Source organism: Olea europaea, chromosome 2, assembly GCF_002742605.1.
Source record: "Olea europaea var. sylvestris chromosome 2, O_europaea_v1, whole genome shotgun sequence".
In the NCBI taxonomy this organism is placed as follows: domain Eukaryota; kingdom Viridiplantae; phylum Streptophyta; class Magnoliopsida; order Lamiales; family Oleaceae; genus Olea; species Olea europaea.
The window spans coordinates 13,895,038-13,922,011 of record NC_036238.1 but is presented as its reverse complement, the minus strand read 5'-3'; the positions used below and the strand labels follow the sequence as shown (position 1 = coordinate 13,922,011).

Genomic DNA, 26,974 nt, shown 5'->3' with positions numbered 1-26,974 from the left:
AAATTTAAACATTTTTACTACTTTTTAATAGGGATGTAAGCGGTCCGATTTTACCGATTTTTGACAAATTTTCAAATCAAACCATTTAAAACGGTTTGAGAAAAATCTAAACCTAAACCAAACCATTTTGAACGGTTTGAGAAAAACTCAAACCTAAACCTAATGGTTTGGTCGGTTTTAAATCGTCGGTTTCGTCATATATTTTTTTGCCCGTCTACTTTTATGTCATTAATTCATTGAATTTAATATATATTTATATTTCACTAGTAATAAATCTAAAACACTAAGCCCCTGTTTAAATCAAATTTTTGGGACAAAGAAATGAAAATTTGGATCGTTGTTCCACAAATCCAGTCACCTTTATTGACCTGTTATTTCATGTGTGGGATCCATCCTCTTCTTTAATAGTCAATTTTCTTATTATGATGATATGAAAAATATGGCTCAAACAGAGGCTAAATATATCTACTATAAATTTAAATACTGACTAAATCAAAATGAAATCACAATAAATTAAAACATAGTTTTTTTTCTTTCATTTTTGTTGACCTTTTTAGGTTAATGACGATCCAGTAACGTTACAATACATGTCTACTAAACTAGATATAAGGTCCAAAAAAATAATGATGTCCAACAAGACCTCGTGATCATTATATCTAAAAAAAATATTGATTAAACAAAGAGAATACCCAACTACAATAATAAAGCAATTGTTTATAATATCCAAACATAACAATTACACAAGTTTACATTTGTATGATGTTAGGAAACACATTTAATTTCAGATTCTTACCTTAATTTGCTCCAAAAAATTATTGATTTGAAACTTTATTTGTAGCAAATATTATCACCAAAAGTCTAGAATCTTTTCGTCTTCGATTTGATATAATGGACTTCAATTCGACTTTGAAGATGTGTGAAAAATTTGAAAAGAAGTATGTGATACCGATGGCTTAAAATTGTGTTGGGTGTCGACTAGAGTCCATCTAAGTTTTGAAGAGGAAAAATGCTTTTGATAGATTATGTTAGTCTTAAAATTATTAAATATATATTAGGATTATTGGATGATGATGATGATGATGATAATAATAATAATAATAATATATCTGTATTAGAAAATCAGGAATTGACAAAAATACCCACAAATGACAAAACTATTGAATTTTACATATTTGAGTGAATTTTCAAAAATTTTCATTTTTTTATTTTTTATTTTTATATATTTTTTCGCCGGTCCGGTTTGATTTTAAACCGCAATTAACATTCTCAAACCTAAACCAAACCATTTTGATTGGTTTGGTTTGAGTCAAAACCATTTCGTTGATCGGGTCCACGTGGCACCAAAGCGACGGTTTCTAAAATGCGGTTTCGGTTCGATTTTTCGATTTTGCGGTTTTTGCTTATAGTCCTACTTTTTAACTACGTATGTTTCAAAAAATATTATTTCAAAACTAATTTCCTCAAAAAAAAAAAATAAAAAGCTTTTTTTAATAGTTGCCAAACAGTAACTATGGATCTATCTATAGGATAATATGATGTGGTATATAAAATCTATTAAAAAACCATTTTTATCTTTCAATCGGCCAAATACCCTAACATTTTCTATTTTCTCATTTATATTATTTAAAAATAATAATCCAACAAGATGCATTTTTATACCATACGATTGCGGACACGAACTAATAAAGCATATGGGGGTATTATTATTATTAAATTGTTTGCATCTCATTTAATTCAAACACGTGCTAATATTTTGATTAATTCGAATTCAAAGATAGGAAGAATATCTACATTGAAATAATAATGATGACTTCATTTTTGTGGATCTAATAGCTATACTTAATTTGATTTCAATTAAAATAACTTAATCCAATTTCATCATTAATTAATGTTTACGTCCATGGTTTCTATTCGCCTAAAGAGATCAAATGAAGCCTCGTTTGTCTCCCTTTAAAGAAAATACTTACTCTTTCATACTCTTTTTCAACTACACATTAACATAATAAAATATTTTACACAAAACTCAAATTTTTTCTTACTTTTTAATCAAATATTTTCATCACTATTCAAAACACACACACACACACACACAGCTGATAAAACTTTCCTTTTATAGTAAATTATGTGCATTTCTTAGCTTTTTCATCCATCTTGTGTATTTAATACACTCTTGTACATCTACTTTTTATACATTTCTTGCACTTTTTACGTGCACTTAGTCCCCTGGTACATTGGTGTAGGTTTCATTCATTTTTCTATATTTTGATGCATTTCAATTAGTTCTAATCTGTTATCTACATTTAAATTTTGTTCATAATAATGGCGTGTTCTCAATTACGATTTTTAATGAATTTTAAAAGCCATTTCACTTTGAGGTTTCCCAATTGAGATATTAAAAGATTTTATTAAATTTCATTAAAATCTAAGTGTCCTCAATAATTTAAGGATTTACAAGGATTTCAAAACATTTAGATAAATTCAAGCAAAAAAAAAAATACATATAACAAACTCTTTTGAAATTTCATTATTTTTAGTATAAAATTTTTATGGATTTTGTTTAGATCTATTCAAATTCATTAGAGTTTATAATATTTTAAAATTCATTAAATTTCCAATCGAGAAAACTCTTATAAGTTAACTTTATCTAATTCTATCATTTAATGACATCCATGTCTAGGGATGGCTCGTCGAGTGAGGCTAGGAAATCTCTTTCCTTTCTTACACCGTTGAGGATTTTCAAGAGTTGAAATAGGAACGAGAGTGGTTGGTGAAGGGATTTAGCCTCCATTTGGCCTCCATTAATTTTCATTTAATTTTTCTTTCTTTAATTTTCAATTACACAATTTTCCATAAAATAATATTACACGTAAATCAAAAAAATTTCATTCTTTTTTAACTATTAATTTTTCAAAAATACATTATTCCACCCATTTTCATTTCACAAAATGGGGGCTAAACAGGTGCTTAAATATTTTGCCATAAACCATCCTGTTGGCTAATTTATTTAATTTTTAATAATTTACGATTTAAATATAAATCATAAAAGAAACTTTAATACTTTTGAAACTAAATTGGGGGCTTGCTTATAACTTGTCATCATTAGACAATTTCATCATCTCATCACTTTTCCTTCCATTTTGTTGCGGGCTTTCCATCAATTACACGTGGAAATCACTGATTTCGCTCCACCAATTCAATCACACGTGATCGACTGAATATGCATCCAAAGAACTGCTAAAATTGAATACACTAAAAAAATTATAGTCTAGATCAATTCATGATCGGATCATGTTTTTTGTCTCCATTCCAATTCCTTAATGAAGCGGGGATGGATAATTCCATTTTCATCCACTTTAGTAATTTCCATCTGTCTAAGTGATGGAATTATGTCATTGCCTTAATTGAGAAAAAAATAAACGTAGCCAAAGAAAATTACCTAATTTCGAAACACACAAAAAGCAATAATCAAAGTGAAAATGTTTTGAAATATAGAGGGGCTCCACGTCAACCTAACTTTGAATTCAATCCGGTCACGCCAAAATTTCGTGAAAGAGAGAGAGAGAGACTTCATAGTTCAGACACTGTCAAAGCGCGGAAGAGATTGCCGTTGCGATTACTTGTAAGATTCTTAATCATCTCTTCTACTCTTCTTCAATTTACCTCGCACAATAATATTCAATTAATCTGTGTATTTCATGTTTATATAGGAACTGCACCGTTAATAAATAATACTGAATTCTATTTTTGATGCAGGAACGAGATAAATTATGAATTGGCGTGTAGTCCTGTTTTTATTTTGAGTCTCTGCATATGTTTAATGTATAAATCATAGTTCGATTTTTGAAGGTCAATCGCTCTGAAATTTGATATATTTTAGAGGAAAAATTGTGTGGAATTTCGGAAGATAGGTTTATTGCTTTTTATTTGTGAAATTTGGCAGTGGTTAATTTTGCAAAGTCTGTGTGTAATATTGTGGCTGTGAGGAGATAATGTTGTCAAAAAAAGGTAGTAGGAAGAAAAATGGCGAGAATTCAGGAAAGGGGACGTTTTTAAAAGATCTTGGAACTATTAATAAAGGCCTACGTACAGATAAAATGCTGCCAAGGGCTGCAATTCCGACAGCAAGTAGTAAATCCAAGGCTGTGGGAAAACCCCATTTGTCTGAGCCTGAAATGAAGCCAAAGGATGCTAATGATGCTAAAGATTCACTTGATAAGAATAAGAAGTCCATTTGGAGTTGGAAGGGGCTAAAGGCCTTGACCCATATCCGAGACCGTAGGTTCAATTGTTGTTTCTCGCTCCAAGTCCATTCCATTGAGGGGTTACCTGCCTTTTTTAATGATGTTAGTCTTGTTGTGCACTGGAAGAGGCGAGATGGCGAGTTCATGACTAAACCAGTTAGGGTTTATCATGGAGTAGCCAAGTTTGAGGAACATTTGACACATATGTGCTCCATATATGGGAGTAGGAGTGGTCCATACCATTCTGCAAAGTATGAGGCGAAGCATTTCTTGTTGTATGCTTTGGTGTATGATGCTCCTGAGTTGGATTTGGGAAAGCATCGGATTGACTTGACAAGCTTGCTTCCTCTAACTTTGGAGGAGTTGGAAGAGGAAAAGAACTCGGGAAAGTGGACAACTAGTTTCAGGTTATCAGGTAAGGCTAGAGGTGCAACTATGGATGTTAGTTTTGGATATGTAGTAATTGGGAATCATAGCACTGGCCCTTCTGACAGTGGGGAGATATCTGTGATTCAGAGCTTGAGGCGGGATCATATAAGTACGGCAAAACTCCTTGGTGAATTGGATCGTAAAAATGAGCTAAATATTCAGCATGTAGGAAGTGTCCCTGCTAAGTCGTCTACTTCAAATATTTTAGCCGATGATATAAAGGAACTTCATGAGGATATGCCAACATCAAGGTCCAAACAGTCAGATTCATTGATGATACTCTATCACAATCTTAATGAAGAGAATTCTTCAGTTGATTGCAAAATAGAGGCTGATTCTTTTTCTGAACCTGCCGGTCCTCTCAAAACTAATTCATGTGCATCTGATGCTGGGAAGGATAGTTCTAAAACTGAATGTGGAACTACTGAGGGTTTTGTCGTAGAGAAAGGAATAGTAGACTTGAAAAAAGAGCATGTGAAATCAGATATCAATATGTTGAATGTTGCTCAAGGTTCTGCTAGGGGGAGTCTTGAAAATGCAAGCACCATCATGGTTCCCCTTGACGAGGATGTCCCCCTTCTTCCTCCTGTTGAGGAAATTGGTTATCGGAAAGATGAGCAATTGATAAGTGATGGCAATTCTAAAGAGAATGATGTTTGTACCCAAGAATCATTAATGAAAGAACTGGAGACAATTTTAACTTCTGCCCCAGAGATGGTGAATGAAGGATTTGATTTTCAAGAAGATGAAAGTGAAAAATCCTTGGTTATTAAGTCAAATTACGGAGATCATGGAAAAGGAAAATCACTTAGCTTGGATGATGTTGATGAATCTGCAGCTAGTGAATTCTTGGACAGGCTGGGAATGGAGCATAGCCTTGGTTTGAGTTCTGAAAGTGAGCCCGAGTCCCCAAGAGAGCGACTACTAAGGCAATTTGAGAAGGAGGTTGCCACCAATGGAAGTTCTTTATTCAACTTTGATATGGACTATAACTCTTCAGAGTTTGTTAATGACTTTCCTAGTGATTCTGTATGGGAACCCACTTACGAGAACTTTGATAACTCATCTATGGTTCAGGATTATGAGGAGATGACTAAGATAGAAGCTGATGCAATGAGGACTAAAACAAGGGCCTCAGTGTTGGAGGATTTGGAGACTGAAGCTTTGATGTGTGAATGGGGCTTAAATGGGAGTTCCTTTCAACATTCTCCACCTAGTAGTGCGGGTGGGTTTGGGAATCCAATTGATATGCCTTTAGAGGATCCTCAGCAGCTGCCTCCCCTAGCCGAAGGTTTGGGTCCCTTTATTCAGACTAAGAATGGAGGATTTTTGCGCTCAATGGATCCTGCACTTTTCAAAAATGACAAAAATGGAGGGAACTTAGTGATGCAGGTGTCTAGTCCCGTAGTGGTTCCTGCTGAAATGGGTTCTGGTATAATGGACATACTTCAGGGTCTGGCCTCTGTTGGAATTGAAAAGCTCTCGATACAGGCAAATAAATTAATGCCTTTGGAAGATATAACTGGGAAGACGATGCAACAAGTAGCATGGGAAGCTTCATCCAATCTGGAGGGGCTCGAGAGGTTTGCTGTTACTGTTTCAGCATTGCAAAATAGATGGATTCTTGTGTAACTCATTTTCAACATCTCAACAATTACACTAATTATAGTTTTCTTGATTTGTTATCCATGTTTCAGACAAGGTTTATTGCAGCATGAATCAGAACGTGTGCAAAATATCTCTCAGGAGATGATAGTAGAAGGAAAATCCTCTGGATCCAGGTTAAAAAACCTTGATTCAGGTTCACTTGGCAGTGACTCGGAATATGTATCCTTAGAAGATCTTGCTCCTTTTGCAATGAATAAAATTGAAGCCATTTCAATCGAGGGCTTGAGAATACAATCTGGCATGTCAGATGAGGATGCATCTTCAAACATTAGCCCACAATCCATTGGAGGATTTTCAGCTCTTGAGGGAAAGACAGTTGATGTTGGTGGCGCCGTAGGTCTTGATGGGACTGGTGGATTGCAACTGCTTGACATTAAAGACAACAGTGAAGATGTTGATGGTTTGATGGGCCTGTCTCTAACACTCGATGAATGGATGAGGCTGGATGCTGGTGAAATTGACAATGAAGATCTCATCAGTGATCGAACTTCCAAAATACTGGCAGCCCATCATGCTACTTCATTAGCATCATTTGGTGGAAGATCAAAGGGGGAGAAGAGACGAAGCAAAGGTAGGAGGTGTGGTTTGTTGGGTAATAACTTTACTGTTGCATTGATGGTGCAGTTACGTGATCCTTTGAGGAACTATGAATCTGTTGGTACTCCAATGCTCGCTCTCATTCAAGTGGAGAGAGTTTTTGTCCCACCTAAACCCAAAATCTATAGTACAGTTTCGCAAGTAAGGAACTATGACAAAGAGGAAGAAGAGGGCAAGACTGCAAAAACTGAGAACATAATTGAGGAGATCAAAGAAGACAAAATCCATGAAGAAGAACCCGTTCCTCAATACAAAATTACTGAGGTGCATGTTGCTGGTTTGAAGACTGAGACAGGTAAAACGAAGTTATGGGGTTCCAGTAATCAACAAAAGTCTGGTTCTCGCTGGTTGCTTGCAAATGGAATGGGAAAGAAGAAGCATCCACTGATGAAGTCGAAGGTGGTCGCCAACTCCTCTGCACCAGCTTCTTCACAAGCAACAACTACAGTGCAGCCTGGTGATACCTTATGGAGTATCTCTTCTCGAGTTCATGGAACCGGGGCTAAATGGAAGGAACTTGCCGCTTTAAATCCTCATATTCGGAATCCAAATCTTGTTTTCCCAAATGAAAAAATCAGATTCTGCTAGGACTGAAGCCATATTTTCTCTCAAGTATGTGACATTGTGTTATGATCCCATTTGTCATTTTGGGGAGGCAAACCCCGGGTTTATCGTCGTAAAAATTGGGTTTATCTTCGTAAAAATTGGTGATTTAAATATTGCGAGGATTGCTCTAGAGATCGCTTGAGGTCAACTAGTGAATCTTGTTTCGACACGAGACTTGATTAATATTGACGCGTATGTGCAGTAACAGAGAGGATAAATACATTGTTTTGCTGTTTTATTTGTAGAATCACAAGTTTTGTAAGCATTGACTGTAATTGTTAATTTGTTATCTTGGTTCATATTGATTTTTCCAAAAATTTCGGTGGTTTCGTATGCGTTTCTTTGTCCCCTATTGATGGAAACTTTTAGCAAAACCTTACAAATACAAAATTTCTGTCAAAGATATGAATTCAACTGATCATATGACAAACAAAAATCCATTAGGATACAAAATAAAACATCATCATACAAATAATATATACACATTCCAACATTACAAGACTTCTAATCCAGTACATAATGTTGATTATCTTCAATATTGTCTGAAGGTCTTTCTTTTTGTTTAATGTATCCATACTTTCTCAGAATCCACAAAATTCATACGAACCATATTTCCTATGAAAACAACAATCATGATTAGGCATGCTTTATAGAGCTATTATACACTCTTATGCTACTGTATTTGGCTGTTCTATAGAGCTATTATACACTTAAAATAAATATTGTATTGAATCAAAAGTTCGATAAATCTAATACTTTGTTATTTGGCATGATCGATCAGACCATTCCGAATCAACAATGATGCAAAACTATTGAGAATTCAAATGGACATCCAATGAAGAACCGAAAGATTCTCTAATACAATGAATTCATATATAATGATTGTTATCAAAGTATATACATGTTAGTACACTTTTACTAACTAAAACCGAGATTGGATTTTTCGTATTTCTTAAAAATAATTAAGATAATATATGAGGCCTCATCACCCTCCATGTTGACAATTTAAATATTATTTGTATTATAATAGATATTGTACATCTACAAGATAATTTCATGATGTTCGCAACTTGACGTTTGCGTAATTAATGTTCAAATTTTAAATTATGAGTAATTTTTGTACAATCAAGACGGGGTGTGTCTTGTTAACGCTAGTGAGTCTAAATCTCAATATTTAATAAGTGTTAGTTGGGATGATGATAAATTATTTAAAACTATTATTTGTTAAATTCCTTCAATTAATTTCTAAATCATTACCATTGAGAACAAAGTGCTTCCTATCTAATTATTTTCATGGTGTAACCAACATATGTACAATTGACTCACCATAATGCACCGAGATAGAAAGTAAATAATGTTGAAAATAAATGCATAATTTGAACCATTATACAATATCTCCAGCACTAATTAGTGATATTTTATCATGCACTTTGCTAGTTGTTAATTTGATTGGACATTTTTCTCAATATTAGTGGGATGAATTAAGAAGTTGGAAATAATGTACAAATGTATTATTATATTACCTAGATTCTCGCAAAAGATAATTCGAAATAAAATTTCGAAAGATAATTCTTTCAAATACATTTATTGATTAAAGAGATTAACAATATCTCATATCCAACTTTAAGTACTCTAACTTGAATTGATGTCTTGAAAGGACAATTAATTAACATTGTAATTTAAAAATCCATTACACTCTTGAAGTGTGATAACGTTCGATTCCAAGACAAAATTCATCGGAAAAAATTGAGCAAATAGTAAAGATAGTCCTTTTAGGAGGTGTACACTTTTGGAGAGTATATAGAGATGACAAAATATAAATTTTCTAAAAGGTTCAGGAACCTAAAATGTTGAAAATTGAGATATTTTATTAAGTTGTGTTGTTATGAGAAAGAAATAGAATAAAAAAAAGGCTGCTGATACTTTTATATATGAAGGACTACTTCATGTTTTGAATAGCGAGGATATCAAAATAAATTCGTTGAAGCATATCGATCAAAGAAATGATTGACCAAATAAAATCGAACTTATTAGAGAAATTTGAAATTTCTGGATATATATATATATATATATATAATACACGACTCTTAAAATAATAAATTTCGCAAAGACTATGGTGGATGCAATCCTAAGTCCATATCTTGTTATCCTGACGATGTATGAAATGCAATTATAGCCAACTCATTTGAGATAACTATTATTGTTATCCTTGAAGGACTTTAATATGCTTAAAGCATATAATTCAAGTGGTGCTATCATTGGAGAGAGTAAATACATTTTGTACTCCTTTTTCCTTGATCAAGATTTTGTTCCATTGAATTTTGCAGGTATGATTTTTAATGAGACACCCTTTGTGGCATATTCGGAGGAATAATGTACAATTTTTTATTAGAATTTTTCCCACATGATTTTTTCTAATAAGGTTTTAACGATGTATATTCTGTGTGTGATAACCTCTATAACTTATGAGACATTTACCTTCAAAATAACGTTCTTATATGTTACAAATTGTGTAATACAGAAATCCCTATAATTGTGGAATAATTAAATCCATATAATCGTGGGATTAAATTATGGAGTGTTCACGATTGACTGTGTATACTTTATTTGATTTATCTTAAATTAGGGAAATTTCTTTTTCCACTTTTAGGAGATAATATTCCTATTTTATACCACATTGTTGTATTATAAATAATGCCACATAGCATTGTACTAATTATCAATAGATAAACTAGAAAATTTCTTTAACTATTCTGTTTACATGATATCAAAGCCGGTTTTCTCCTAAACTGAGCTAACAATGGGGGATGCCTCTGTCAACAAATAGGAGTTGGTGATTTTGGAAACTTGCACGAGCCGAACCGAAGCCCATTCAAGTATGAGCTCAAATTCAGATCAATTAGAAAAGATCATGGAGATGATTGTTGCCCTTAAATCCTCTGGTTAGTCATCAAAAAAATTTATTCTAGTTTCTTTGCACATAGAGGTAATTCCTTAAAAGCTTTAACCACCTCCTGTACTCATACTCCCTAGATTATAGACTCGGGAGCACTGGCCATATGACTAATTCGTATCATCTGTTTTCAACATATTCACTGTAGGTGTTGGAAATATGAAAGTAAAATTTACATATGGATTCATTTCCCCTATTGCAAGCAAATGAAGTATCTGTATCTCTGATTCTATCACTTTAGATTCAGTTTTCTGTGTTCCAAAATTATCTTAATCTGTTGTCTATAAGTCAGCTGACTAAACATTCCAGCTGCTCTACTAAATTCCTTTCCTTTCATTGTGCCTAACAAGACTTGTCATCAAGGATGATGATTGGCATTACTAAGGAGTGTGAGGGACTATACTACTTAAAGAGGCTAAAGTGAGTAACCAGTATCAAAATTGCTATCTGTGATTCTGTTTCTTCCTCTAAGAATAGTGAATCCTTTCATGGCATTCTAGGATGGATCATCCCAATTTTTAGTATTTAAGACATTTATTTCCTGCTCTTTATTCCAGTAAAATGTCTCTTGATATTCAATATGAAATATGTGAACTTGCAAAATATCATTGTACTTTATTTCCAAAGTCTACATAAAAACCCACTAAGTCGTTCATTACAATGCTCAGCGATGTTTGGGGTCCTTCCCGTAATCTTAGTCGAACACATACAAAATGGTTCAGCATATTTATAGATGATCATACTTGACTTTGTTAAGTCTATTTGCAGAAAGGCAAAATCGAAGTCTATTATGTTTTTATCTATTTTCAATCTATGATCTAAACACATTCAACACTAAAGTACAAATTTCACTTGTTGACAATGGTACTAAATATGTCAATACGTGTTTGGGTCTCTATCTTTGTGAACATGGCATTATTCATCAAAGTTCTTGTGTCGACACCCTTCAATAAATGGGATTGCCAAATGAAAAACAGACGCATCCTTGATGTAGCTTGTGCCCTAATGTTCACTACCAACATGCCAATTTTTTTTTGGGGCGTCGTTATCTTACCTGCAACCTACCTCATAAACAAAATGCCTAATTGAGTTCTTTCTTTTGACACCCTATTTCAAAAACTTCAAGATATCTTTCCTCGCTCTCGGCTTAATTCAACTCTTTCCCTCAAAATCTTTGGTTCAACGTCATTTGTACACAACGATACACACCATCAAACTAAACTAGAACCTCGAGCCAAATATATTTTTCTTGGTTCTACACTTACTCAAAAAGGGTACAAGTGTTAAGATCCCGTATCACATCACACATTTGTCAATCTTGATATCACATTTTTTGAAATCACTCATTTATACCACAACTCCTTGATTCAGGGAGAGAATTTGAGTAAATCTTGGACGTTTAATCACTCGGCTGGTGACTCCAATTTCTTGGATTTTTCCCTAAACATTGACCTGTCCCAAACATTGATTCTACCACACCATCCTCCCTCATCCACTCCTTTGTCGGTTACAGAAGGAAGCTTACACCCAGAGAAAGGTGTAGAAAAATAGATGTTGGTTTACTCAGGAAAGCCGAAATCAAGACATGATGAAAATCTCACACCTAAAGCACCGATAGAGTTTAAATCGATGACAGCTCCACACCAACCAAACGTCCTTTCCCAGGCTAGATCAGGTAATATGACCTCTCAATAATACTCCTAAACATGATATTGACTTATTGCACACATAAAACAACCTCGTTCATGTACTTTTTATCCCATTTCAAAATTTGTATCCTATAATGCCTTTCTACAGAATATAGTGCTTTTACTTCTAACTTTGATGGTGTGAAAATTCCTAAGAATATCCGGGAAACACTGGAGATTTTTGAGTGTAGATTAGCCGTGGTGGAGGAAATGAGGGCATTGGGAAAAAAAGAAACTTGAAAGGTGATGAATTTGCCATACGAGTAGAGAACAATGGGTTGCAAATGGGTATTTACTATAAAGTACAGAACTGATGGGATGATGGAGAGGTATAAGACTCGTCTTATTGTGAAGGGACTTACTCAAACTTTTGGCATTGACTACACATAAACCTTTGGACCCATAGTTAAGTTGAACACAGTTTGAGTTTTTCCGTCCTTTGCCGCCAACTTAGAATGGCCACTTCAACAACTCAAAATAAAGAAAGTTTTTTTTTGAATTATGAGCTAGAAAATGAGATTTTCATGACATTACCTCCAGGTTTCTGTAAAAAGAGAGAATAAAACAAAGTATGCAAGTTGAAGAAGTCCTTCCATGAACTCAAATAGACTCCTAGAGTGTATTTTGATAAATTTGCAAAGGTGATAAGAAGGGAAGGTTACCATCATGGATAATCAGATCACACTATGTTCTACAAGCAGAAAAATGGGAAGAAGACAATTCTAATTGTATACGTGGACGATATCATCCTAACTAGAGATGATATCGAGGAAATGGGAAGATTTAAGAAGGTCTTAGCAACTGAATTTGAAGTTAAGAATTTGGGACAAATAAGATACTTTTTGGGAATGGAGGTGGTTAGATAGAAGGAGGGGGTTAATGTTTTTTTGCATAGGAAAACCTAATTGCTTGGAGAAGCAAAAGACAGAATTTGGAGGCAAGAAGTAGTGCTGAAACCAAGTTCAAGTTTGTGGCATAAGGAAAGTGTGAAGGATTGTGGTTACAAAGACTGCTAAAAGAACTATATGTCACAGTGGACTTGCCTATCAAATTCTATTGCGATAATAAGGCAGCTATTAACATTTCTCTCAAACCCATGCAGCATGACAAGACCAAACATATAGAAATGGACAGACACTTTATCAAAGAAAATGTTAAAGAATGAATCATTTGTATAACCTATATCCCTACTAAAGAACAGACTGTCGACAACTTTAATAAAGAACAACCCCAACAGAGCTTTGAAAATTTCATTAGCAAGTTGGATATAATCAATATATATGATCTAACTTGAAGGGGAGTACAGAAATCCCTATAATCGTGGGATTAAATTATGGGATGTTTGTGATTGATTGTGTATACTTTATTTGATTTATTTTAAATTAAACAAATTTCTTTTTCCAATTTTAGGAGATAATATTCCTATTTTATATCACACTGTTGTATTATAATTAGGACCCATACCATTGTACAAATTATCAATCAATAAACAGAAAATTTCTTTAAATATTCTATTAATATGTACGACTATCAAAAGAGAGTAAAAACACAATCTATTTTTCAATTGATCATCATACTAACTAAGGATAAACAAAGATTGACAAATATCATTTATGAAGACGATATTGCTTGAAGGCTATAACAAGGCAACACGAAAAATGCTTCATTAGAATTGTAATATTAAAGACATTGATTTTCTACAAGACATGAATGATTTGATACAAGACTTTTCATTTATTGAATTCAGCGAGAGTAGCTATACTTTTTTTAATTCAATCAAGTTTTGTCATATTAAATTTTCTTGACAAGATTTTAATGTTGTAGCACTTTATTACTCAAATATTTTTTCATTGCTTTGGTATTTTGTTCTATCAAATTTTTGCCAAAAAAATTCTTTTAATGAGACATTTGTTGTGTAAATAATCATTTAAAGGAGAGTATTATAAATGATCATTATACCCTTGTAGTCCTAATTGTAACATATAAATACAGGATTTTGGTTTTCCATAAAATATATATAAATCTAATGACTTTTCTACTTTCTCTCTTTTTTTTTTCCCTTCTCAATTTTATAACACGTGTATTTTTTTTTATATATATTGGAGCATGATTTTTTTAAAAAGATTAATTGTTGATCCATATTTTACCCTCTTTTCGCACATTTATGGAGTTGATCTTTAGCTTTGAAGTGAAATTTTTGTTTAATTAATTTTTTATAGTATTAGATTGCACAAATAACAAGCGATTTCATATTTATTTTTGTTTATTTTCAATCTGACAAGTAATTTTATATTTTATAATTATAATTTTTAAATATAAAGATCAAATCGGACTATTTTTAAGATTTTCATTGGTAGTCAATTCGATTCAATATGAAATCGGATCAATCAGATTGCGCCAGCTCTCGCATAACTATATAGGATCTTTTTTTGGCTTTGATGACGTAGTCATCAAGAAAAGTTGAGATCGAGTGTACAACAACTTAGGATAGGATTGATAAAACTGATGACCATTGTTCGTATAAAATGTGTACGTTGTAAGCACATAAGTACAAGTAATAAAATGGATTAGAGTAAGAGTTGTCGATCCAGGATTACTTAATTACACAATAATTGATTTAATTCTAACATTGAAACACACAATAAGATTTTATTTTGAAAGCAATAAAAAAAACTTTAAATCTCAAAACAATAAGCGAATATAAAATTGAAGAAAATTTGGATGATAAAATTTTGGGATTCATGATTTCACTTAATTGTCGCTTTATTAATTTCACAACAAGCAATTTAACAAATTACTCTTTCAATATGTTAGACCAGATTTTTCTATTTTAACTAATTGCCGCTTGAGTGAAATTAACCATAATGATTGGTTCAACTATTATATCTCTATGTTGATTAATTGCACATTTTTTTTTTTTTGTGAAAATAACTTAATAGATCACCTAGGATTATGATTATATTTCTACTATTTGGTCTAAAATGCACAACGTTTTCTCAAAAATTATAAAAATCACTCAACACAATTATTTATAGCCAAATAGATGAAAAACATAAATACAATAGTAAATACACATGCAAAATAAGTACTTTAACGTAAAAGAAAAATTATTGAAATTAATAAAACTAGATTAATCCACATCAATCATCACAACCTCAATAAGTTTAGCTCGTTGTAATAAAATGATAAAATTGAGAAGAGTTAGATAAAATAATGGATAAAATACAAGACAAAATGTAGAACTTGTCCCTTGGTTGAATTCTTAAAATACATAATAGCTTGATGTGATTTTTCCCCAAAATCTCTCAACTTTTCTTTAAGTTTCTCTTCCTCTCTTGCCTCCTTTTTGAACTAACTTTGTACTAAAATGCTAATGAATATTATGAATGAATCTTTTCATCTCACTTCTTTAAGAGATTTCCCAAGATTCCCCTAAGCAAAAAGGAAAATAACAAAAGAATAAAGTAATATCTGTGCGCGATATACCCGTGCATAAAGCATGTGTTAGCTTAGAGGTTCTATCCTTTTAATCTTTCCCTGTGGGCGAATGCATGTCATTTGGCCCACGTGTTCTTTCATTAATTGTCTTTCAATCCCTTAGTATTTGTACAATTGGTCCTTCAACTTTGATTTCGTACAATATGATTCCATTATTTTTAATTTTCTTTCAATAATTCCCTCAAGAATTGCATTCAATGTCCTTCAACTTTTAGCACTTCGGCACTTTGATTCCCAAGTTCATGTTTTTGTGCACTTCCAATCATTTTCTCTTCTTTTGCATTGTTCTCCTTCGAGTTGGATATTTTTACCTACAAAGACAATATTTACAAGATTGTGAGTAGAGATTCGCTCATTTCGTCAATGTTTAACCGGCTATCAACAACCACATTTAAGGAAAGCAATGGCCCTTGATGGAGTTTGCCTATGTAGAGCATACGAGGTATTACATTGAAGAAAACTTTGAAATGAAGAATAAAATTAGAAGTTGTGGACAGTAATTTGGGTGGTGAGTTAAAATCTAAAAGTGCGTGGGCTAAGGTTGTTGGTTTTTTCTTCTTATCATCATCATCATCTTTCGTTGAAAGTGTCGAAGAAGGAGAAATGATGGGGGTTGAGAGGGTGAGGCCACTCTTCATGTAAGGCATATGATTTAATTGATCAATCGGCTTGCTCTTGAGGCAAGCTGTGGGTGCGAGCCCATAAGCAAAATTTCATGAGTCGCACATTCACTCGTACGAGAAGGTTCACGTGCTTGTCAGCTAGAATCGCAAGCCACTCACTTTATTGGCCCAAAAGTGCAATTTTTGACAACAACAAAATATTCAACTTCCTTGAAGCGAGTCAACTTGTACATGACTCATCCCTCTGGCAAGCATGAGTCAGCTCAGATGGTGGGCTAAGCCGAGCCTAATGGAAAAGAAAAACACTTTAAAAAAAAAATTGAACATGTATTTTATCATCACGATGCTTGAATGACAATTCATTATCTGGGAGTTGAAAAGACCAAAAATGATGGTAACTATGCTCTGTGAATAAGAGTGAGCCCAATAATTTCATGTCATTTTATATTTTTAAACTAAACCGATGTCAAAATTTCTAGACAACAACAAGATTCTACAACTCGAAATTTCTAAGTTATAGCAACATAATGATGCTTCTTACTCTGGAAATTCACAAAAATTACCTAAACTTGTGATGTTGTTGGGGTTTGAACACTAGAGCAGAAACGAATTTAATTTCTTTTAATATCTAATATTGTATAGTACCATAAAATTTAAAAATCAATTAAACAACATTAATTAAGACTGAATCTTGAGTTGACAAAGACAAACATTCTTCATAAATACAAGTTGCATGGTTGGAAAATGAAATGAAATCAATAACCATTAAGATGGTTGGAATAATGTTACTTTAAAAAATATGTGGTTGAAAAAAAATGAAAAGTTTTTTATTTGGGTTTAATATTATTTTATGAAAGATTATGTGGTTGAAAATAAGAGAGAAAAAAAGAGTGAGAAGGAGAATGGGGCATGGGGGCTAAAACATTAAATGCTTCCATATTTATTTGTCTGCACGCTTAGCTTAGTATTTATTTCGCTTCCAAAATTCTTCTGCTGAAAGCTACCCCAAAAAACCTTGCTAGGGCCGTTATTGTAAACATCCACATGTTTAATAATATTAGGTAATTATATTCACACAACATTTCTTTTTTCTTTTTCTTTTTAAATAATTGTACCCCATTTTAATTACAAGAAAGATTTTCAATATTTACTAACGTTTGCTTTTACATCCTCAACTTTTTAATCGGATTGTCATTTTTGCCATTGTTTGATTCACATTCTTTGAAAATTGATTTTTTCAAAACTCATTTTCAACCATACATTTCTCAATAAAATAATATTATACGCAAATCCAAAAATATTCTTTAATTTTTAACAAAACATTCTCCATCAATCCGCTATTTAAAATACATTATTTCCTCCAAAATGGGGATCAAAGAAGGGCTTTAACCTTCAATTAATTAACATATTTTGTCTCTAATCAAGACATTGAAAGGATAGACAAATATTTTGTTTAACTTTTGTATTAATTATTTATTTTGATTATCTAAAAATACGAGAGAAAAATATGGCTTTTTAACCTCCATGACAAATATTTTGGACGAAAATTGTCTTTATAGACAATATGTGAAAATATTAAAAAAAAAATTAAAAATTGAGAACCTAAGTGAAAAATAAAAAGAAATTAGGGGCATTCATTGTAATAAAAATGTAGTTTAGTTAACAAATATTGTGATGTGAATATAAATATTTATAGAGCATATCTAATGAACTGACATATTATAATTATCTATTTTTCTAATAAAGTAATGTTTTTTAACAATAAATTGTTTTAATCAACTCAAGTCAAGGCGGGTGAAACAAACATTACATTACACTCTAAAAAGGTTGAACACCAATTTTGAGGGCCCCCACCGCCCTCCTCCTAGAGTTGTGTGAGGGAGATAAATCGCGGAATGTGCCCCCAACAGGTTAGGGAACAAGAACTGCCTATAAACATTACATTACACTCTAAATTCTACTTTTACCGGTTACTCATTATTCCTTTCATTTCAAACTTTGAATCTTCTTAAGTAACATAAAAAAAAATACAAACAAACTACAATTAGTAGAGAAAGTTTCACTTATAAATAACAAAATTTAATTTCCAATAAATACTGCCATCAACATAAGATTTAAAAAATAAAAAATAAAAAATCATTGGTTGTGAGCCGTATTGTCAAAATTTGACTCACAGGCCATTTGGTATGGATTAAAATTTGATTTTAATCTAAGTCAAAGTCAGATAATTAATATTGATAACATCTTTTATGGGTCCCACAACTTTTCAACCATACATTTTAACAATTTTTATCAAATTTACTAAAAAAAATTTAATTTTAATCACCACCAAACACCCTTTCATTCAACTAATTAACATAACTTGGGAACTTACTCACTTCAAAGGAGGCCATTGCAATCGAAATTGATCAGTTCACTTCAAAATTTAATTAAGAATAATGTTATATAGCACTAATGTGTTAGAACACTACTCTATGTGTCATAATGTGATATATTTGATTAAAAGTGAAATTATATGATTCATTTAATTAAACTTGTAATTTATTGTCATTAATGTTATTATCTAAATTGGTGTTAAATATCAATAATAATAAATAATTACTCTTTAATTAATATCCATATCGAATTTCAAAACATTTATACGTAGCCTTCCTATCCAAAAAGTAACAAAAACAACAATACAAGGGGGGTGGGGGGAGAGAGAGAGAGAGAGAGAGAGAGAGAGAGAGAGAGAGAGAGAGAGAGAAAAGTGGGAGAGAGAGAGAGATCATTGAATAATATAAGTCAAGGGTTAATTATATGAATGATTACTAAATTTTGTCATATGTTACTATTTCATAATTAAATTTATAAATGTATTTTAATGGTCGCTGAACTTTATTAAGTGTTACAACTTCATATCTGAACTCAAAAATATATCCAAACGATCACCGAACTATGCAATTTGTTACACATCCATCACCCAAATGGAAAAATTCGTTAAATTCAACGAACGAAGTCGACCTATGTGATGAATTGGTAATACGGTGCATAGTTTCAATGACCATTCAGATACATTTTTTATTTCAGTTATGAAGTGATAACATTTAACAAAATTCAATGACTATTAAGATACATTTTTTTAAGTTCGATTATTAAGTAGTAATAATTTCTTTTTTCTTCAAATTAACATCTATGAAAGAAGAAACTAAAGAAAATGAAGGAAAAAATGTAAGTCAAAGGTTAATTATATGAATGATTACTAAACTTTGTCATATATTACTACTTAATAATTAAATTTAAAAATGTATTTTAATGGTCATCGAACATTGTTAAGTATTACTACTTCATAATTGAACTAAAAATATATATCTAAACGATCACTAAACTTTTTTTCCCTTCATTGTCTTTAGTTTATTTTTTCACAAAGGTCGATGTGAAGAAAAAAAATTGTTACTACTTAATAACCGAACTTAAAAATGTATTTCAACAATCACTAGATCTAGTCAAGTGTTATTACATCATAATTGAACTCAAAAATATATCTCAATAGTCACTAAACTATGCACCATGTTACTCATTCATTACTTAAGTTGAAGCCATTTGTTGAATTTAATGAATTTTTCCATTTGGGTGATAGATAAATAACATGATATATAGTTTTATGACCATTGAAATATATTTTAAGTTCAGTTATTAAATAGCAAAGTTCCATTCATGTAAGTAACCCCCCTATTGTCAAAATTTTAATCATAAATTGCGGATACATCCAAGAATTGTAGAGAATATGTAGTAATAAACGAAGTTCGAAGAGAGGGAACATGCCCAATTTCATCCCAACAGTTGCGTTTACTTGTTTTTTAAGTCTTGGCAGCAGATCCCAAAGGTCCTTCTCTATCCTTTCCCTTTTCACTATGCTATTTATGTTGGCTATATGTGTATAGAAGGTCTTTCTTTTGTGCTTCCACTTCATCTCATAATTTTGCAAATTTTTAAAGGATTTTTTGCATCACTTCTTCCTCCTTTTTTTTCCTCGGTTGTATTCAGATACACGTGATATGGGTTTATGTTCTGAGTGTTGATTTAGCTTCTATGATTGTTGGATGTTTATATAGCTTGAGGTTTGACATGGTAAGCTAATGGAGAGATAAATTTAGGACTGGTTAATTATATGAATGGTCACTGAACTTTGTCCTATGTTACTACTTAGTCATTGAATTTAAAAATGTAACTCAATGGTCACTGAATTTCGTCAAGTGTTACTACTTCATAATTGAACTTTAAAATGTATCTCAATGGTCACCGAACTTTGCATCTTGTTACCCATCCGTCACTCAAATGGAAAAATCCATTAAGTCCAACAAACTGCGTCAACTTGAGTGACGATATAAGTCCAACAAACAGTGTTAACTTGAGTGACGGATGGGTAATACAGTGCAAAGTTCAGTAACCATTGAGGTATATTTTAAAGTTCAATTATGAAATAGTAACACTTGACGAAATTCAGTGACCATTAAGTTACATTTTTTAAGTTCAGTGACTAAGTAATAACATAAGGCAAAATCCAATAAGCATTAAGATATATATTTAAATTGAATTATGAAGTTCTTGTTTGAGTCCCATTCTTTCCAAAAATAATAATAATAATAATAATAATAATAATAATAATAATAATAAGGCAAAATTTTGACCATTAAGATATATTTTTAAATTAAATTATTAAGCCCTTGTTTGAGTCCAATTCTTTTTTTAAAAAAAATACATTATTAAACAGTGATTTAACATCATTCAATCACACATTTTTCAATAAAATAATATTACAAGCAAATTTAAAACTTTTTCTTATTTTTTAATTGCACATTTCCCATCAATATACTATTCAAAAATTCATTTTGTCCCTCAAAATGGGGATCAAACAAGGGCTAAAATTCTCAGATCGACCTCTTTTAAAGAAGAAATCAAAGAAAATGAAGGGAAAAAAAGAGGAAACAGAAAATCAGAGACCTATAAATTAAAAACAAAAGTAGAATTGTTGCTAATATTCATCCATCATGGTGAAAAAGTACGTTTGATTTTTAGATCAACTGGTATCGATTCATCATATCTCAAACTCAGCATAAATAGATTGAAAGAGAAACTGTTGGAACATTAAAATAAATTGACAAAGAAAAATTAAACAAAAGTACAAAAATGTTCGAATAATGCCGATGTAACTAAGGTCGATTTGATTTTTCAACTATTTTACTACTTAGTCACCGAACTTAAAAATGTAACTCAATGGTCACTGAATTTCGCCAAGTGTTACTACTTCATAATCGAATTTTAAAATGTATCTCAATAATCACCAAACTTTGCACCGTGTTACCTCTCCGTCACTCGAGTTGATACTGTTTGTTGGACTTAATGGATTTTTTCATTTGAGTGACGGATAGGTAACACGGTGCAAAGTTTGGTGATCATTGAGATACATTTTAAAGTTTGGTTATGAAGTAGTAACACTTGACGAAGTTCAATGACCACTGAGTTATATTTTTAAGTTCAGTGACTAAGTAGTATCATAGGGCAAAGTTCAGTGACCATTCATATAATTAACCCAATTTAGAACTTGAATTCTTGACCTTTCTTGTTAGTTAAATGAGGGCTCTGCTATGTTTTGTCTACAGTAAACTTCACTATAAGGATAGGGATTGTGGGATGTGAGTTTTGGCTTTTCATATCCAGTCTGGACACTTTCATTTTTCTATTGTAGTTTATGGCCCTTGAATGCATGTGTAGTTGGAGACAATGGCATACTGTTGCTTTTTTTTTTTTTTTTTTTTTAGGCGGAAAGAAACTTGCATTTTGTGACTTTAATTCCTTGGAAAGTGATTATTCTCTGGTTTTGTGTATAATTTGAAAGGGACGTTTGCTTATCATAAGAGTTTTTCTTCTAAGAGCCTCAGTGGGAAGAAAGCAGCACTATATTGAGTTTTATTAGCCAGTGATTAGACTTGCTATGTGTAGAAATCCCGTAATTATTTCTAGAATTATGGGATGATTTAAATAACCATATTTAGAGATTAGAAATATCTTTCTTTCCATGCTTAGATAGTTACCTTTTTTCTATTCCGGTTTGTATATTATATATTGGTGCATAAGTGTGTAAATAATTTATGTGTGAAATAAGATTTTTTCTAATTCTCTCCCAATTTACATGGTATCAGAGTTAGGTTGTTTTTAACCTAGCTGTCAACCACTAATGGCAGAAAACAACAACCAGTCAACGACACCAGAGCCACAAATCAGCAAGGTAGAATCCTTCCCATCAATGGGCTCCGACGAACTAGATAGTTCTTCATTCCAACTCACCGTGGAGAAATTGGATGGAAAAAATTATCGAGAATGGGCACAATCAACGAAGCTCATTATCGATGGGAAAGGAAAACTCGGGTATCTTACTGGAGAGAAGCAACAACCTGCCTCAACCGACGTCATTTCGCTGCAGAGATGGAGGTCTGAAAATTCGTTGGTGACTGCATAGTTAGTTAACTCCATGAAACCTGAAATCGAAAAAACATATTCATTTCTTCCCACGGAAAATGATGTATAGGAGGCAGTTCGAGATATGTACTCAGATACGGAAGATTCTTCCAAAATTTTCAAGATTAAGACCAAGTTATGGTAGACGAGACAGAGAGGCAGGAAAGTTATGGAATATTTTCTAGAGATGAGCTCCTTGTGGCAAGAACTCAATTAGAATACTGAAGAGAAATGGGACTGCCCGACTGATATGGAACGATACAAGAAGAAATTGGACAACGAAAGGGTCTATGAGTTCTTGGCTGGCCTGAATCGAGACTTGGATGATGTGAGAGGAAGGATTCTGAGCCGACGACCACTGCAATCACCGAGAGAGGTCTTCGCGGAGGTGTGCAAAGAAGAAAGTCGCAAGAAAGTGATGCTAAACAGGGCTGAAGAGGAAGAAAATGAGTCTACTTTAAGCTCCAATGGTATTGGGCCTAATGGGTCGGTCCAAGTGATGAAAAAGGCTGACATATTCATGGGATTAATGGACCGGATATTAATTACTCAAAATGGAATGGGCCGAATGAAATGGGTCCATTAAATAAAAGAAATGGACCTGGAGTTAATGAGCTCGGTGGAAAACAACGGGGATGTCCATGGTGTGATCACTATCGTAAGCCGGGACATAAAGAGGATACGTGTTAGGATCTGCATGAAAAACCGACTGATTGGAAGCCAAGGTAAAATAATAGGAATCGAGGGTACCAAGTTTGTGCTGATCTGATTGAAGAAAAACATAATTCTACTCAAAGTGGTGCATTCAATCCTAAAAAATTGGAACAACTGTACAAAATGTTCTCAAATTTTCAATCAACTGGTTCGTCAAGTTCTCTAACCCATAAAGGTAACCGTTTCAGTGCATTACACACAATCACTCACTCCAAAGCTCCCTGGATTATTGATTCGGGTGCGTCTGATCACATGACGGACTCTTACCATTATTTTTTTCACATATTCCACTTGTGCTGGTAACATCAAAGTTAAAATTGCAGATGGATCTTTTTAACCTGTAGCAGGAAAATGTAGTATTTGTATCTCTGACCTTATAACTCTAGAGTTTGTCCTTCATGTTCTGAATTTATCATGCAACTTGTTGTCAATTAGTAAATTAACGAAACACTCCAATTGCTCAGCTAAATTCCTCTCATCTCGTTACATTTTTCAGGACCTATCATCGGGGAAGATGATTGACAGTGCTAAGGAATGTGAGGGGCTTTACTACTTTGAAGAGATTGATGTGAGTAAACGAAATGAAATTTCAACTTGTGACTATTTCTACTTCTAAAAATAGCAAACCTATGTTATGGCATCTTAGAATGGGCCATCCCAATTTTCAATAATTACGTCATATATCTCCTTCCTTGTTTCCTAATAAAAAGATATTTGATTTCCAATGTGAAAATTGTGAACTAGCAAAGCATCATCGTAATCCATTCCCACAATCTACATACAAACAGTCGAAACCATTCACCTTAATTCACAGTGATTTATGGGGTCCATCACGCATTCCAAGTTGAACTCACAAAAAATGGTTCGTGACATTTATTGACGATCATACTAGATTGTGTTGGGTTTATCTATTGAAAGAAAAATCCGATGTCCGAACTGTGTTCATAAACTTCCATATAATGATTCAAACTCAATATCAAACACAAATACAAATTTTGCGTACTGATAATGGTACAGAATATTTTAGGGAAATTTGGCCTAATAGCCTAACTTAACAATGTATTTGGTTAAATAGCCTTTGACCAATAATAAAAACAAATAGAAAAATGCAAAATATTTTAGTTGGTAAAATGACAAAATTCTCCTTTAGTTTTTCTCATTTCATCCCGCCATTTTTTTCTCTAAATTCATCTTAAAACCCTATTTTTTTTTTAAATAACGTCTTCTTCTTCCTATTTTCATCTTCTTCAATTTTTGGTCATCAAAATTACAATCAAATATTTTCTTTATCTTCAATCACCATTCTTGCTACCCTAAAATTATGTTCTTTATCATATTCTTCACTTATTTCGAGTATCTTTTGAGTGAAGAAAGATATCCTTAGAAATCGCATCTATATTGTATTTTTATTATTAAACAATATTTAGTTGGTATTTTTTTTATTTAGTGTGTTTTTTTGTATTATATGCAATCATTAGATGTAATAGCACTCTAACTGCTATACGAAATACAAAACATCACTCCAATTGTTATCTGTAAAATAAAACAACATTACAGTCGTTATTGGCTGTAGTTTGATTTTTTCATTAAAATGACCTCTAATAAGGGATTTGCTAACGTATACAATACAAAAATATTGACTATTCACAAAGAACAATGGAAATGACATATTTTATATTATTGAAATGGTAAAAGCAAAAGTCATCACACTCATATGTGTCGATTAAATTAATGAACATATTCATTAACTTTTGTACGTATCATGTACGTATTACAATATAAATAAGTTTCACTTATTTTTTTTAGAGAACAAACGGACTGTAACTGCTTATACTCATATTTGTGCACATAACAGCACAAGTATCGTTTTCATGTCCAATAATGACACTTGTGTTGTTCCGAAGTTTCACATATATCCGATTTTTTCAATAAAACAACATTCAATAATGAACTCCCTAACGTATGTTACTGACATGAAAATGTTTATGCTTTGTTAGGGTCCAATGTTTGAAATCATTGTGCTGAAACGTGACCCGAAACGTGAGGTGCGCTGATAACAAATACTGACTAGATGTCAAATCTATCACCAAGGCTGACTATGAATTACTTCAAAAAAGTGCGTCAAAATCAAATGCTTATATAAAACATAATGCGATGGGCTCAAAATATTTACTTCGTGCTTCATCAATATGAGTTATAATATTCAACATGTTATGTGGCTCTCATTTCGAAATCATTAGGCTCTTCCAACTAAAAAAGATCAATTTCCACCGATAGGAAAAATCGTGGAAAAATATATGAGTTGATAGCTCAGTGAATGGAGAAGTTCGAAAATAATTATACTTTCTCAATTTTACATTTCCATCAAAAATGGAGTTTATATCAGTTAATAATTCACAAAATAACATCATGGAATTATAACCAAAAGTGAAATATTCACATAAGGTCGTAAAATATCATCTCAAAATCATAATATAAACATCAGCTGATAACCATGCTATAATCTCATCACATCAAATGTGCTAAAAAATTCACCAAAAATGTACTCTTTGACTGAAATATGTAATCCGCCTCTCGGGCTAAGAACCTTCGCCACGGGCCTTTGGCCCCCTCTGTGAACAAAAACGGGTCTCAAAAACCTCTTATAATCAATTCTAGAACACGGTTAAGGCTCCTCTGTGAACTGTATATACACGATCAAAACCAATGTCAGGTCAAGACCCTCCATGCAGGATAGAACACAGCCAAGGCCCCTCTGTGAACTAGAAGAAATATATAATCATGGGTGCTTTTAGCCGATCTCAATATTGCATATCTCACATACTAAACAAATCTCAATATCACATGTCTTACATATCAAGTCACAAATATGTCATAAATAATATTTGACATTCCACACATATCATAATAAAAGAGATTTCCATAATAATTATGTAATTCGAACACAAAATTGCATATAATTGCACATACTTTAACAATATACTTAATTTTTAAATATTTTAAAAATATTTATATTTTTCCACTCACGGTACTATGTTCGCAAAATCAACCCGGTTGATAAGCTATTCTGATGTCAGTATCGTCGCCTGAAATACGATATAATTTTTAAATAATTAATTAATTATTTTAAATAATTTCAATAATTAAATAGGGCGATACCCAAATTTAATCATTTCACGTTTACACGATTTCTACAATCTCTTTAATAACTAAAACTGGTTTTTCTTTCACTTTACTCAATTTCATAGTTTATTATACTTAACCCTTTTAATAAAATTGAATTTAGTCTAAAAATCTAACAACTAAAAAATTAAACATAACTTGATAATAAGTAACTTTTCACTTACCTTTCAAAATTGAGGAATTCAAGCCTAATAGCGTAGACTACTTATTTTTTAGCAACACAAGCGAACTTTCCTATTTTTTTTTCTTCCTTTCTTTTCCTTTCCTTTCCTTTTT

General features: G+C 32.3%; 2 protein-coding genes across 2 annotated transcripts in view; one reads left to right on the top strand and one right to left on the bottom strand.

The window, feature by feature from the left end:
- LOC111411632 (calcium-transporting ATPase 5, plasma membrane-type-like) overlaps positions 1 to 6,725 on the bottom strand; it is a 7,715-nt gene extending 990 nt beyond the window's left edge. Inside the window, exons 1-2 of the mRNA XM_023042150.1 lie at positions 6,720 to 6,725; positions 5,944 to 5,946 (exon numbers count right to left, since the gene is read on the bottom strand). The gene's annotated coding sequence lies outside the window, so the exon portion shown is untranslated. The remainder of the gene's footprint in view (positions 1 to 5,943; positions 5,947 to 6,719) is intronic.
- Positions 3,480 to 7,840, top strand: LOC111411622 (protein PLASTID MOVEMENT IMPAIRED 1-RELATED 1-like). The gene is made up of 3 exons (XM_023042138.1): positions 3,480 to 3,619; positions 3,754 to 6,253; positions 6,368 to 7,840. The coding sequence occupies exons 2-3, from the start codon at positions 3,990 to 3,992 to the stop codon at positions 7,521 to 7,523; spliced, it is 3,420 nt and encodes a 1,139-aa protein (XP_022897906.1). The 5' UTR covers positions 3,480 to 3,619; positions 3,754 to 3,989; the 3' UTR covers positions 7,524 to 7,840.
- The last annotated feature ends 19,134 nt before the right edge of the window (positions 7,841 to 26,974 follow it).